The 15581-nt window shown below is 41.7% G+C and overlaps 2 protein-coding genes across 2 annotated transcripts; one reads left to right on the forward strand and one right to left on the reverse strand.

Annotated features, from left to right (window-relative positions):
* Positions 1 to 7598: 7598 nt before the first annotated feature.
* On the reverse strand, positions 7599 to 12273 carry cmpk2 (cytidine monophosphate (UMP-CMP) kinase 2, mitochondrial). Its single transcript, XM_083924662.1, has 5 exons — positions 11063 to 12273; positions 10679 to 10793; positions 10090 to 10291; positions 9643 to 9876; positions 7599 to 8287 (listed from the first exon to the last, which is right to left on the reverse strand). The coding sequence occupies exons 1-5, from the start codon at positions 11651 to 11653 to the stop codon at positions 8167 to 8169; spliced, it is 1263 nt and encodes a 420-aa protein (XP_083780788.1). The 5' UTR covers positions 11654 to 12273; the 3' UTR covers positions 7599 to 8166.
* Positions 12274 to 12335: 62 nt separating this feature from the next.
* rsad2 (radical S-adenosyl methionine domain containing 2) lies at positions 12336 to 15024 on the forward strand. The gene is made up of 6 exons (XM_083924663.1): positions 12336 to 12882; positions 12975 to 13136; positions 13311 to 13540; positions 13639 to 13788; positions 14515 to 14547; positions 14656 to 15024. Exons 1-6 carry the CDS (start codon positions 12564 to 12566, stop codon positions 14818 to 14820), a joined length of 1059 nt encoding a protein of 352 aa, XP_083780789.1. The 5' UTR covers positions 12336 to 12563; the 3' UTR covers positions 14821 to 15024.
* The last annotated feature ends 557 nt before the right edge of the window (positions 15025 to 15581 follow it).

Consider the following 15581-nt stretch of genomic DNA (forward strand, 5'->3'; position numbering starts at 1 on the left):
CAGAGGTTTTTCCTCCTCTGTTCTGAATAACTGCATGTGTTCACGTCTGTCTGAATGAAAAGGTAGGGGTGCATGCATCTGTAAGATAGACCTAACCTTGTAATAGTATCTCTGCCTTTTGTTGCTAGACTTCCTTCAGGGTAACCCAGAGGTCAGTCTTTGTGTTTTTGAGTTTTGCCAGTTACATTTGACTGTTCTCACTCCAAATGCAGACCCACAAGGCACCCTTTAGAATCTGTATGAGATGCACCTGACTTTAAACTCCTCAACTGCAGTATTGTGAGATGATATAGTATAAAGAAGGCCAAACTCTGTAAAGTGGGGATAATAATAAAAAGCATCAAGTCTGCATATCGTGGAGGTCAGGGTGAATAGATGAGTCGAGCAAACACAGGACTTTCACTCAAGAGACCACCAAATTCAACATTGACTTATTTGAACCTATGTACGTAACTTCTCTAAGTTAAGTTATGTAATAAACATACTTATTTTGACCTAGACAACAATATTTTCCTAAATCTAGACAAGTAGTTTTGATGCCTAAACTTAACCATGCCCTTTCACATTGTAAAGTGACCCAGAGCGTTAAAAACTCAATGTCAACAGGTCCTGACCAAGTGGCTGTATGTGACATGTTGGTAGTGACTATGTGTTGGATAGAATACAACACAATAGCTTTTTTTTCTCCTCAAGAAAACTTTAAAGCTGTGTTAAATGCAAACCAAATTCTACACCAAACAGAAGTTACTTTCTTGCTAAACAGCATAACCAAGAATGTAGTAATTACAGTACAAATGCCTCTGAGATACTAGAATTTGGAAAAGAAATCCCAGCTCCCTTACCTAAATATTTCACTCCCGTAACTTACATATGTGCATATGGAGGGAAACTCTGCTGAAAAAAAAAATGCATAGTACATGCAAATACATAAGAATTTTGTCTTCAGGCAAGACATACACTATTTTAAATTAGCTGACTCCTCTACAGATCCCCTGAAAACATTTCAGAAAATTATTTTTTAAAGACAACAACAAGTCATTAAAATGAAAGATCAATTTAAATTCACAGTTTATTCTTCTCCATTGCTCTGCTTTTAGAGCACTTTAAATTAGGTGGAGACGCAAATACCTTCAGGGGCGCTACTGTGTGTGTGTGTGTGTGTGTGTGTGTGTGTGTGCGTGCGTGTGTGTGTGTGTGTGTGTGTGTGTGCGTGTGTGCGTGCGTGCGTTCATATGACTGTCCCTCTCTCAAATTAATGTTAATGATGCATCCGTCAAAACTCCTACACAACTTGACAACATTGTGAATTTTTAATAAATGTATACCATTGTCGCCATACATTATCATTAACACTAATGACTCTTTACTGTATATATGCAAAATATGTTTAATATGAAATTAAGTGCATGCACAAACTTAAAACAAGCTTAAAATTTTTACAAAAATATCCTGGAAAATGAACATTACTACCATTTTTGTAGTGCTATATGTTTGTTTTGGGGGTTTGGTGATAGGTGATGACGATGATCATGGAAATGTATTTTTTACCGCTAAATCCACATGTACTGTATGTGCTTAAGCTTGAATGTTCTTTATCGGCACTAAGTGACAGTTGTTTTCTCCAAATTATTTTATATATTTATTTCTAACATAACAACCTTTTGCAGAAGCACAATATCCACCTCAGTCTTATTAAAAGGAGAGAAAAAACAGTCTACCCTCACTCAAATATGATGGTGCATCTTATAGGCAGGCTTAATCATCTCCCTGCTATAGAGCTATAGTAGGCTGCTCCATCTTGGCCCGGAGGAGACATCAAACGTACTCTCCCTGCCCGCCTGCCTACTGTTTCCCCCGGAGAGACAGAGATGGGTTAGAGAGTGGAGACTGGCCTGTGGTAGTGCAACTCTCTGTGGAGTCCATATTGATTACACCTGCCAGTGGCGGCTAGCTGGAGCTGTGTACTCTGACAGCTGGCAGCACAGGGTGAGATGGATAACTGCTCCAGCCAGGCTCTAGCCAGCTACATCATCACTTGGCTTTCTAGAGGGTGTTTGGAAGGCATGTTTTTTTCTTTGCTTTTTTTTTGTCACTGATGCAGTTTTAGCTTACCTGTGTGGAACTGTTTTCTATCTCAAGTCTTGTTTTCTGAAAAGTGCGGTTTCTTAGCATTTCTGTGATGGTGCCGTGCATCATCAGAGGTCCAAAGCGTTGACTTTATTGTGTATGTTTCATTAACTGCAAATTATGAATAAGAAAACAACTTTTACAATAGCATCCATCCTCCATATCGTGTTCTGGTTGACCACAGGCTTATAGTGTTCTTATCAGAGATGGACAGCTTTGGAAGTGATTTAAAAGACTTGTGGAAACAAATTCTACTCTTATATGAGACCCCCGAGGACTGCTTGCTAAACTCTGTTTAGAAAGCAAGTGGAGTGACTTGTGGGAAGAGTTGCGAGGTAAAGCCAGTGTGAATCCTTTTCTCCCCTTAGCTCGCAGTCCCTCCCGTAAGCTGCTAGGTATATGGTGTTGATTATGGAGATGAGCGGCTATAAACTCAATATTTTCTGAGATGCAGTGAGAAGACTGTAAAGTAGGCAAATGCCTCATCTCTCTCACAGGAGAGTCGTAGAGTGAGCAAGCTAAATGGGTGTAGAGGGATTGAGATGGCTTAGTCAGGATAAGGAATTGGGATCTAGTGGTATGTTTCTCTCATTTCTGTCTCTCTCTGCCTCTCTCCTTCCTCTTCTCTCTCCTTCTCTCTATATCACTATCTGTTTTCACACCCCAAAGGCCTTATTTACGATCCTTTCCTTCTCTCAAGGCAGTCTGTGACAACAGCAGTGTGTAACAGAAAGTGAAATGTAAGCTTCACCATATCCCTGGTCATCTCGTTATAGAAAATACACTCATGAAATTAACATTACGCACTTAGGGAAGCATCTGAGTTAACAGCATTATAATTAAAAGGTAATTAGGTATATGACAGTGTGTGTGGTGCACTTTTTACACAGTTATCCCACTGAAGTTGGGCAAACATTTGTTCTGCTTATTGATTCATATTCATCAGTATTACTCTCACTTTCTTTGTCAGTCTGTGCATTGTAATTTCTTTTCCCCTGCAAGCGCAACTTCCCCCAACCACTGTGCATCTGTCTTTAGTAGTGATCATCAAAGACCAGTGGCTCCCCTGACACCGCTACGAGAATCCAGGATCAAGTTGCTCTACTTTTATTTATGTGTAGTGCTATGTGTTTAAATATCTTCATGCGATCTGAGAGCTTAGTCTGTTTTGACCCAGCCATTATTTCTGTGGTAGGGACCACAAAAAAACAGACCTCTGTGTCTCATGAGAGATCAAATCAAAGAGTAGGACTGCATATATATATAGAGAGAGAGAGGGAGAGAGGGAGATAGAGTCAGTCAGTTTAGGTATTTTGAGAGTCAGTCAGCCTCTTGCCCGTCAAGCAAGTCGGTTCTCAGCTGTCTGCTGATGCCAGATGAAGTAGGAGACATGCCTAAGCATTAATGGAAGTGAAACAAAAATAAACATTTTCAAGTATAACAAGAGACACACATACACACACAGCTGCGTAGAACTTGGCAGTGTTGCCTTTGATTTATTCCTCTGGGGGAAGAAGGACGGTATTTGTGTGTTTGGAGGAGGGAAAAAAAAAACATGGCACACAAGGAACATTCCAAGTTCGCCACAGGAAATCAATTTATTTGAGAGGGCAGCCAGGCTAAAAATAGGGAAGCCCCAAACAATAGAGTTGGAATTAATTGCCCAGATTTTGTGAGAAGGCAAGAAGACTCCAGAGAGCCAAAGTTTGTTCTCAGTCTTGTTTTCATGTGTGTGTGTTATGGAAATATTAGTCTGGTCTAGTTGTCATGTTGTTTTGTTTTTGGCATATTTCTGCATGTTTGCAGCTGTCAAAACAGAACTGAATTCTCAATCATTTTCTTCCCTGATATGACGACTTACCAGAAATGACGACTTAACACTTGTCAACACTACTGCCAGCTGCCTTATTTGACAGGATATGATGATTTATCACAAGATCTCCACAGTAAATAGACAATAACTGTTTTGTCACACTCCACTGAGTTCTAACTGGGTTTTCGGGGAGTGTGTGAGGGAGTGCTGTAGGGGCCTTATGGGGGCTGATGTGCCGTTTTTAATGAGATCTCACAGCAGTGTTTAAATATTTAACCGTTCCTGGTGAAGCCCCCCCGACAGCCGCCAGGCAAAACTGGTGAGGTTTCATGCAATCATCACATGCTATACAGCGCATATACCCTGAAAACATCAGAAAATAAGCACAACCTGAATATCCTGAATACACAACCTGCTGTGCCTAATGCCGGCACCTTTTGGCAGAAGCGCTGTCTTTGCCCCTGCAAATAAGTATTCACACATCATGACAAAGGGTGAGCACGATGGTGAAAAGCTGTTGAATTATACATCTGTTTTTTGATGGGATATTTTCAAAACTTTATTTTTTTTTCTACCAACAAAGTAATTCCCCCATTTTTGCCTTGCTTTTGCCTTTTCCACCTCATTTTGAGCTTCACTGCATGGTTTTTGACAAACATTTCATCGCCGATCAGTTCAACTCCTACACCCTTCGTGTTTTTACATCCCACCACCCGTCATTCATGGAGAATGGGGCTGGCGGTGTCTACCACCACCTGCTGTGTTCAGAGGGAGGTGGTAGTGCTGCACATAGATGTGGTGTGTTTATGTGTGCAACTATGGAAGTGTGATACGGCGGAGGTTACACGCTGGATGAGTGGCTGTAGAGGAGATAGGGCTAGTTGGACAACATTTTGGTTTATGAAGTGTGGGTCAGGAGAATGCTGAGGAATTATAATTGTGATCATGTACTTTAATTTAGTCTATTGGATAACTCAAGTGATATAATCTGATTATTTTTCTTTCAAGTCTTTAAAATATGAGGTTACTTGAGGAGGCTATTTTAATATTAGGCTTTAAATGCCCCCCTAAACCTATTTAGGATTTTTTGTTTTTGTTTTTTAATCACATTTTTCTAATCCAATTTGGTGTAATGCCTTTACATAACAACCCTGTCAGTCGTTTAGGATGTTAAGGAGGTTGGTGAATATTTAGAGAAGACCTTGGATGGTATTTGAGGCTGCTTGGGGATTGCTATATACTGTATCTGGGGATGAGGATAATGTTTGGGAAATACACTGTACCTTCCAATTGCCAATTGGGTGAATCTGAAAGGACTTGAGCCCACAGATGACAACATCTGAAGCATCTCTCTTCACTCTAGCCTACCCCCCCCCCCTATTCACCATCCTCTCCACCTATTAACCCCACCCCCACCCCCCACCCAACACGGACAGCCCATCTCTGCCTGTCTAGCTAACTCAGCTCTCCCAAAATCCACCACGATATCCAGTCACTGCTCTGAAGCCCCACTGATTGAAAGGAGCATTATTAGCCCCTGCTAACCTGCTCATTCACTGTGTAAAATGCTGTTTATTTGACAAGGGATGTATATAGACATTGCTGTAGGGTCTTTAGAGTTTGGCAGACACTTGGTGCCAAATCATATGCATGACTCCTCTTGCCATGCCGCTTCATGTGGCTGCCAAGTGAGGCCCACTAGGTTCTCTGCCAGGGGACCCAGACTACTATTCAACTCCCCCCACCCGACCACACTCCTAACACACATACATAAAAACACCTTGTGCTTCCCTGATGCCCTCTCTCCCTCCCCCAACCTGTACCAGCCCTATGCCCTCCCACCCCATACCCCCTCAGTCTCCATACCACACTCATTATTAATGATCTGAGGGACAGCTTTCATTTGATCTATTACTTAGGATGGGACGGTGGCTGCTGTGCTGCTGCATCCCTGCTGGATCTTTAATTATTTCATGGAGGGCTTTCCTCCTCTCTGCTGCTCCTTCTCTGTTGTGCAGATGAAATATTGAAGTTGAGGAGTGTAGTGCAAAGTGGTCCCATACAGGGTAAGGTGTGTGTCTGTGTAGTGTAAGTGTAGCCTACAGTATATGTGTGTGTATGTGTGTGTGTGCGTGTGCGTGTGCGTGTGCGTGTGCGTGTGCGTGTGCGTGTGCGTGTGCGTAAGGTGGGGCTGTAAATTTTCCACAAATGTGTTTTGGAGTTTTATCTCACAACTTCAGTAGTGAGGTCACAGTTTGGAAGCAGATTGCATTAGTGATTAACTTTTTTTTCCCCCCTCAAACCACAGTTAAACTTAGAAACCCAAACATTTAGTGTGTGAGTTGTTGTTATTGTTAAGACCTCTGAGTGTATCCTGGCAATCTGACAGAAACAACCGAACAAATCCTTAATGTTTCAAAATGGAAAAACACTATTAGCAACTGTAAAGAGAATGATTTCAGTGCATGTGTAATGTACTGTGATTATGGACCATTAATGTCATATTACAGTAGTGTTGAGGGGCAGTAATGCCATATCACCACTCACTTTTTGTTGCCAAGAATAACAAAGCATAACATCTGACATGGAAATATGGCACGCATAGCCAATGCAGGCACACACAGCTTTGCATTCAGGTATGATGTATGGAGCGAGGCTTAATTGCTTTGCTCTCCTACTTCATAAATTTTGGACTCTCTTGAGACAGAGGCTACTGTGTTAATGGCAATCAAAATTCCACACAGCTACATTCATTTTGTGTCAAACCGCACATCAACGGTGTCACCAGGCAACTGAGGGCCCATGAATTCTATGAACCCTTCTGAGATACTTACCTCATGTAGGGATCCATACTCCATAAACATAATGACACCTTATTTTAGTTTATGTGATTACATGTGATGGTATGATTTGCATCCACAGCACTCAGTAAAACATTGGATTGCCGTAATTGGTAGGAGGAGTAATCCATGTGCTTATGTGGGGGAGCACTGGAATGACATTGATATACAGCGCTCCATTAATTGCCATATGAATAGGGTCTGCAGTGGTTGGCGCTCTGCTGATGCATCACAGTAAAAGAGATGGGTCACTCTGTCTTCTCCAGCCCGCAGCTTTGCCAAGCTCATAATTACTAAAACCTCCGATTAATCTTCCCATCACATAGGCCAAATATACACTTCCTCTATATACATATATATATATACTGTATATATACATATAAATATATATATATGAGTTAAAGTATATGCTCTTGTAAATGTGTAGGGTTGTGTGTGTGTTTACACAAGTAGGAGTGCATATGTACATTTATGTGTGTGCAGTTGTAAGTGCCTGGGCCCATGAGAACATCAAGTACAAACAGCACTATATAGTATGTTCTCGGTGTACTCTTTAGCTCCATTGCGAGCCACACAGGTTATCGATACAAGTGGCATCAGTTGTGTCAATATCACACTGTTGAACTAAAGGGAATTGCCATCTGCAGTGCACTGCAAGAAGGAATCTGATTTTGTCAACAAAAAGAGAGAAAGAAAGAAAACGTGTTCACAGAAAGTTCACATGCACTTATATAAGCAATCTAAGAACCCACTGGTACATACAGTTTGTATAACCTCTTTGGTAGGCTTATGTAAGACTTGATCACTCAATGAGAAACTCCCAAATAGATATTTAATGTAATTTTCTTTTAATTTGGAACACTTTTTTTTTTTTACAAATAAAAAAAAATAAAAAAATATTTTATCTGGATCTGACTTCAATGTTTTCATTCTTGCAGGTCTGTCATATATTTGGATTTGAATTGTGCCTGTTTATGTGCTTAAATGAAATCTAACTAACTAGTGCTTGTATAAGTTAAAAGTTATACGTTTCTTTCCATTTCCTCTGTGTCGGTCCGAATACAAGTGGTAGTCAATAAGTGCAGCTACACTGATTTCTGAGAGGGCACCACAGAAGTTAAGTGCACACTTCTTCTTGACGTGTGTGTGTGTGTGTGTGTGTGTGTGTGTGTGTCTGCATGAATATGTATTTCTGATTGTAGCATGCAGTTGGCCCCTGGCCATTCAACCTTTACTCATTCTGAAAAGAATCTCATCTCAACACTCCAATCTGGCTACTCTTCCTCCTACTAGCACATTCACAACACCTTACTGGCACCCAGTGGTAAAAGGAGGTACTGCGTCCACTTGATGCTTGGCCGACAGCGTGGGGAGATGGAGAAGTGTTTATAAGTGGCATTTGCCCCTAATTAAAAGCAACACTTGTTGGAGCACTTGGTCTGCAGAAGGACTAGCATCCACAGTGACGCATGTTGGGCCATTGATCCTCTGGTAAGCCTTCTCCACTCTGCAGAGACACACAAACATATTTGTCAACAAGTGAAGAAAAAAAGCATATAAACACAGCAAACAACCCTTTACATTAGACTGAGTAATCTTTTTTTAGGACAATTATAAGTATTTTGAACGCTCACAGTGATGCTGAGCAGTGAGGAAGGTGATAAAATGCACTACGTGAGAAATTTAGTATAAGAGACAACACAGATGGCTCAGAGAGCAGCAATTTCCTGAGACAAATGAAGAATAGTCCTTGTGATTGTCTGCAGAATCTCTCACTCTCTCAGCGGCAGACAGTCGACTCCCTCCATTTTCTAATTCTGCTGGCCCAACATCTGGCTGTCCCATGTGAAAAGGCCATTATGTCAGGATAGAGAATGAATGAAAGTAGCCATCGACCTGTCTGCGTAGTGACTATCTGGGCAGCCAGTGCCTCGCGAGTTTTGACCAGCTTAATGGAGCACAACAGCTCAGCAACTAATCACCTGTTCTTTCTCATCAGCTGCTTCCCCCGCGGGACAGTAATTGATTGTTAAGTGTTTGATGGATCAGACGAAGACTGGGCTGACCTGACTCAGTGGAACGTGCAGTACAGTTTGTAGCCCATCTGTGGTTTCATGTTTTCACACTGACAGAGAACTTTTTTTTTTTTTTTTTTAGCACAGACTGTAACATTTATCCACACATGTCACATTGCTAAGTGTGTCTACGGTGTGGTTTTTTTCTCTCTTTGTCATTATCCATTATATGTAACATACAGCAGCACTGTCATACTGGTGCAGATTAATAGAATGTGCGTATAATGCCATCTCAAAGACACCTTTACAGAAGTTATTTGCAAAGAACATAAAAAGTTTATATTATTTAGGGATTTTAAGTCTTAAAATTTTATTTTTCTTTGCATTTTTGATGTGCTAATTGTTTCCAGTGCTTTTTTACTTTTTTAAGGACATTTTTAATGGGGCAGATGACTTTGGTGGTGTTGTTAGAATTTAAGGAAGCTCTTGAAACAATGTCTTCTTTTCAGATAGATTTTTTCACTTGCTTCAGGAAAAGTAATCCCTGTATCTGTACTGAAATGATAAGTCAATTAATCGATTAGTCGACCTCTAAAGATTTTATTAGATAATACATCATCAAGCTTGATTATCACCTTGGGTTTCTGGGAGATTGTGATGGGCATTTCTGACATCTTTTCTGACATTTTGGAGACTAAACAATAAACCAGTTAATCAAAGAAGCAAACTGCAGATTTGTTAATAGAGAAAATGCCTAGTCTAATCAGTGTTTAAAATACATGACTGTCAACTAAAACATGTTTGTATCCTATGCATATATTATGCACATGGAATCCAAATATCTCACTTCAGTCTGAAGAGCAGGTTGCAGTCTAGCTCTTGCTCCTCTTCAGTCTTCCCTAGACCTCTGTTTCTCAGCCTCCTCTTTCTCTCCTCAGGGTCCAGGGTAAGTAAGACCACCAGGTCGGGCTGGAACAGGTCCCCGGGCCAACGGTAAACCTCTGACCCCTGTGCTGGAAGGTTGCACACTGGACCGCTCACTGCTGTGGCAATGGCATACGCTGCTGTGCTGTGCCAGAATCTGGGGAAAGACAGTGAATGGCGAATTGAAAGGTGAATGATGGATGGATGGATGAATGGATGAACAGGCAACTCACAGTTGGAGTAGGGGATGTTAAACATTGAACTGTAGGCCTAGATCCCAGGAGAATGTATCTATTGTCCCCCTCTATCTCAAAACAGGTCACAAAGCAGACAAACGTCACAACACTTGTGTCATCTCAGTTGTCTTTACCTGTCAACAATGACAGGTGTCTTCACGCCCTCCTGGCCTATTTGTTCTGCTGTGATGTAGTTCCCCAGAGCGTAGAAGGCCCTGCGGATGAGGGGTGGCTCCCGATCAAAGCGGGCCCTCATGGGGGACAGGCACTGAGGAGGGGACCGCAGAAGAGAGGCCCCTAGAGTATCCCTCAGAGACTCAGTCAGAGTGGTTTTACCTGTGATATGGAAAGGGAGGGAGGAAAGAATCAGTTCATAGAAGAAACACACACAGACTGGGAGTGTTTTCAGGGAACAAAAAGCTGTTTTTTTTTCTTCTTTTTTATGTAATAAGGGACCTGAGTGACTCTTGAATACTCAAAACGTACATCCTACCTACATGGTCGACTTTTCATGAGGTTTGCAAAGAGTATTAGATGAGCAAGCTCTTCAATAAACCATTTTCACAGTGATGTAACTTTCCTGAGGTCATGATACATGATATTCCATTAGGCTGAAGCTCGCCAGCAGATAATGGGTTTAGCAGAGGATGACCGGCCCGACTTTAGCGAGACATCTATACATCAAACTGATCCCATATTTATTTATGAGATAATGGCATTAACCTGTGGCATCCAGGCCCTCGATGACAATAACAGGGAAGTCTGGTTTACTTCTGGCCTCCGCTCTGCTGGGCAGCAACTCCAGCACAGACTTCGCCTCTGGAATGATGTCACCACACTGCAGAACAGACAAAATCAGTTTGATGCTGTGAGAGGAGGCAGGAGGGAGACTGTGGCACACATGAACACACAAACGCACAACTGTGGGCCACCTGGCACCAGATAAATGGAAGCATTAAGAGTCACTTTGGGCCAGACTGCTATACCTTCCTTTACCACATGAGTGTGCCATTTGGCCAGATCTTGCAAATAAGGCAATATTTCAACACTATTCGTTGGATGTAATGTAAAACAAGTCTGTGCATAACATAATTGATCTATAATAACCTGTTTTAGAACTTCGTAGGCCTCCTCAAAACTGTAGAACACATCAGAGTTGATGATGTTGAGAGTAGATGGGTGATATTGTGGTTCTCCCGAGGGAACCACATAGTGATCCTTTGACAGTTCCATGTTTTGGTCGTCTGCCTCAAACCACAGGTGCTGAGTCCACAGCTGACCGCCCTCAGCTCTTAGGTATGAGCACACCAGTACCGGATCGTGCTGTATTAAATCTCTTAACAGTCGCTCTGTCTGGGATGAACTCTCAGAATTATCTTTTAAAAAGTACCCCTTTAAGAGCGAATCCTTGACATCTGGCAGAAATGAGGACATGGGAGACAAATGGCAGTCCGGAGGCAAGTCTCTCGACAATTTGTCTTTCAGCTCCCCGTAAAATTTGGCACGTCTGATTCTATCGCCGCCACAGACAAGGAGAGAGTATAACCTTCCATAGTTGGGTACTTTACTGAACACCCGGGGCACCTCTTCTCCGCGGTGCTTCTCTTGAGTTGAAAAGTAGTAGGGTGCTCCATCCAGCTCCACTGAAAAAATACGCGAGGACCATTGAGGAAGAAGAGATATTGCGCGTCGTGCCATTTTTTTATTTATTTTTTTCAGATCGGACGTAATCGGTCGATTTGCACTCTGGTATAATGACTTCCGGGCGCCACGTGAACTGGCTTCGGCTGGGGAAGGGAAAGATAACTGCGCTAAACAGAGAAAACGAAAGTTACCGAGCTCAACAGGGAAAACGAAAGTTACCGAGCTCAACAGGGAAAACGAAAGTTACTGGGAAAAGGAAACTTTGCCGCAGCTGTCAAAGGGAGTAGCAGAGATTCAAGTTCAAGATAAGGCGTGTGTGTGTGTGTGTGTGTGTGTGTGTGTGTGTGTGTGTGTGCGTGTGCGTGTGTGTGTGTGTGTGTGTTTTGTTGTCACAGGTGGTGGTGTCTGGCATAATTTCACAACTTCCTCAGGTGGGCGGGCTGTGTTTGTTGTAAATGTAGATGGAAAAGAAAAGAAACTTGGGCTGAAATCACTTTTATTATTATTATAATGATTAAGGGTGGAAGGCTTGCAGAACAGGATATATGGTTGAAGGCGTGCTGATAAGTAACCATTTACAAACATGCATTGACTTGCTTTGCTTCTGTGCAAGTTGTTTATATTGTATTTAATCGCTCCTCATGTCATCAACTTATCCTATAAGCCTCTTAGAGTTCTGAATTAATATCGTTGTATAATTAATTATACTGCACCTGTATCCAGCCTATCTTCTGGCTGTAATTACATATAATGGATGCATCAGGCTGTGACTTTGAACTTCACACGTCGACTATTACTGCATCATCACCCTCTGCACCCATGGTTTCGTTTTCGATGTTTGTAAACAGAAACTCTGGAGCTTCTCAGCTGACGTATAAGGAGTGTCCGGCAGCCCTCTATTTAAGTGCGTCAGCGTCTACAGTGGCACACAGTACAGTAGGTGTGATAGACAGCTGATTTGAAGATGCAGATCTCCTCTGCGCTCGCGTCTCCGGTGCTGCTGTTGCAGCTTTGCATCAGCCACCTGCACTGCGTTTTAGTGAGCCTCTTTTCAATAGTTTGCTACTGGACACCCCTGAGGGGGACAGCACCGCCAGTTTCACCTGATGACAGAAAAGTGGACCAAAGGAAAGATCAAAATGCGTCTACCCCGACAAGCGTCAACTATCATTTTACACGCAAGTGTAATTACAAATGTGGCTTTTGTTTCCACACTGCAAAAACATCCTTCGTCCTGCCTCTGGAGGAAGCCAAGAGGGGCCTCAAACTCCTGAAGGACTCAGGTAAATTTGACAGTTCAGTATGTTTTTTTGGATCTTGTCTGTTTGGTGAAACCTCTTGCATGCAGTTCACATGCATTGCTCTTGTTTGTCAGGGATGGAAAAGATCAACTTCTCAGGAGGAGAGCCGTTTTTGCACGATAAAGGAGATTTTCTGGGGAAGTTAGTTCAGTACTGCAAACAGGACCTCCAGCTCCCGAGTGTCAGCATTGTCAGCAATGGAAGCATGATCAAAGAAAAATGGTTCCAGAAATATGGTAAGACTCCAAAGTAGTGTCGGCTTGGTATGACACAATTCATTCTTCCTTTTTTTTTTTTTTTTACCATATTGCACACTAGTTGGGAGCATAGTCTAAAGAGAGGAAAAATACCTATATTTGGCACCAATGCATGCTCTTACATATGATGCTCTCTCTCTCTTTCTCCACCAGGTGATCATCTGGACATCCTGGCCATCTCCTGTGACAGTTTTGATGAAGACACAAACCAGCTGATTGGCAGAGCTCAGGGCAAGAAGAGCCACATCGACAACCTTCACAAGATTTGCACCTGGTGCCAGCAGTACAGAGTGGCGTTCAAAATCAACTCGGTCATCAACACCTTTAACGTGGACGAAGACATGACGGAAAACATCCTCCGGCTCAACCCGGTCCGCTGGAAGGTAACGACAGAAAAGGGAGAGTGTGTATGTTTGCGTATATGTGACATCTTGACACACGTAAGTCACTCTCTCTGTCTGTCTGTTCTTCCTGTGCTCAGGTGTTCCAGTGTCTGCTGATCGACGGGGAAAACGCAGGAGAGACGGCCCTGAGAGAGGCAGAGAGGTTCATCATCAGCGAGGAGAAGTTTCAGGAGTTTCTGGACAGACACAGCGGTGTCTCCTGCCTTGTTCCTGAGTCCAATGAGAAGGTATGAGATGAGTTATGTTAACTGATTGTTATCAAAACTTATACTCATCATATGAAACATCATATTTTGGTATCTTGTGATATAAATATGTGCATAAAATTAGGCCTCTCCATATAAACCCTTACAATAACACAATTCTCACAGTGAGATACATTATTTTCTGTATGACCTTTTCTGTTTCCTTTATTTCGTGTTTAAAATCAAATTTTAAAAGAAATAAACAATGATCACCAATACTATTTGTGGCTAAATGTATTAGCTATCACCCAAATGTACCAATCCCACTACACGAATAAGTTTGCAGAGACAATTTAACATTAAAGTGAATGGAAAAGAGACAGTAAACAATCAAAGTGTAAGCATTAAATCTAAATAGGTGTCTCATATTGGGAATACAAAGTTGCCTACCTTATTGTGAAACGAGATGAAGTCTGTGTGTGCAAATGTTGAATGCTATATAATATATAATAATGCTCTATAACCACAATGATCAAGTAGCATATTGCCATTTTTATTGGAGCAAGGCCCATCCAAAATGTACCATGGCTGAGATCAATTCATCCTGCAACTAGTCTGTAATACTGGAAGATTTTTGTAGGACATTTTCTATTGGGGGGGAGCAACATTAGTTGCGTTGTTAGCATCTAAACAGTGTGAGGATGTCGGTAATCAGACGACGAGCCTTACTAAAATAACTGATGTTTGGGGTCTTCCTTATCTTCACAGATGAGGAATTCCTACCTGATCCTGGACGAATATGTAAGTATTGTATTTTGTTTATGGACTAAATACGCTCCTCTTAAGATTGCTGTTTGATCCGATGAGCATTTAAATGTAGAGCTGATTTACCCTTTCTTTATTTTCCAGATGCGTTTCCTGGACTGTCGAGAGGGACGGAAGGACCCGTCTAAGTCCATCCTTGATGTTGGTGTGAGGGAGGCCATTTGCTTTAGCGGCTTTGATGAAAAGATGTTTCTCAAGAGAGGAGGGAAATATGTGTGGAGCAAAGCTGACATGAAGCTGGAGTGGTGAAAACCAGCAACTTGATTCTGATTTACCTTTGCTAGGTGATTGTTGTATGTGTTTGCAGCCTAGGTAGTATTAATCTTTTATCTTTATTTCTGTGTTACTTTTATAACTTACTGCACTGCTGATGTTGGTTGAAAAATAGTGTTTAGACATGTAAAAGTCATATTTTTGTCCTTTGATAAATAGATATTTATGATCTAAGAGCAATTCCGATTTAATAAAAATATTTTTTCATTAAAAAAGAGCATGAAAAGTGTTTCATTTCATTTTAATTTAGTCAGCATGTAGTAGCCTAAATTGTGATTTTAAAAGAAGTCACTGTCTTCCATTATTGTCAATTGAAGTCCATTTTACAGTCCTGGCATAAAATGGCAGTTTATAGCAGATCAACAGCTATAAACTCATGTGAAAAATACATTATACATAACGTTTGGTTAAACCATTTCAATGGAACTACATTTTGCTCATCAACGACTTACTACGTGGCATTTCATTCGACGGCAGTGCGGCACAAACCAGTCAGACTGGATTTTTTTTATTAACATGCAAGGTCAGGTAAGGAAACTGAGCAGGCGCCATGGCTGACTGACAAATGAAAGAAATCCTTACCTTGTATTCCTCAAGCACTAGTCTAATGAGGCTGGGCAGACCAGTCTATCCTGTTATACTGTTGAGGACAGGTCTCTATTTGTCTGTTAGCAACCTGGTGTTCAAAGACTGATATTGTTCTACAATGCCTTCCGTGGGTAAATTGACATTTTGCG

This window comes from Echiichthys vipera (genome assembly GCF_963691815.1).
Source record: "Echiichthys vipera genome assembly, chromosome: 12".
Taxonomy (NCBI): domain Eukaryota; kingdom Metazoa; phylum Chordata; class Actinopteri; order Perciformes; family Trachinidae; genus Echiichthys; species Echiichthys vipera.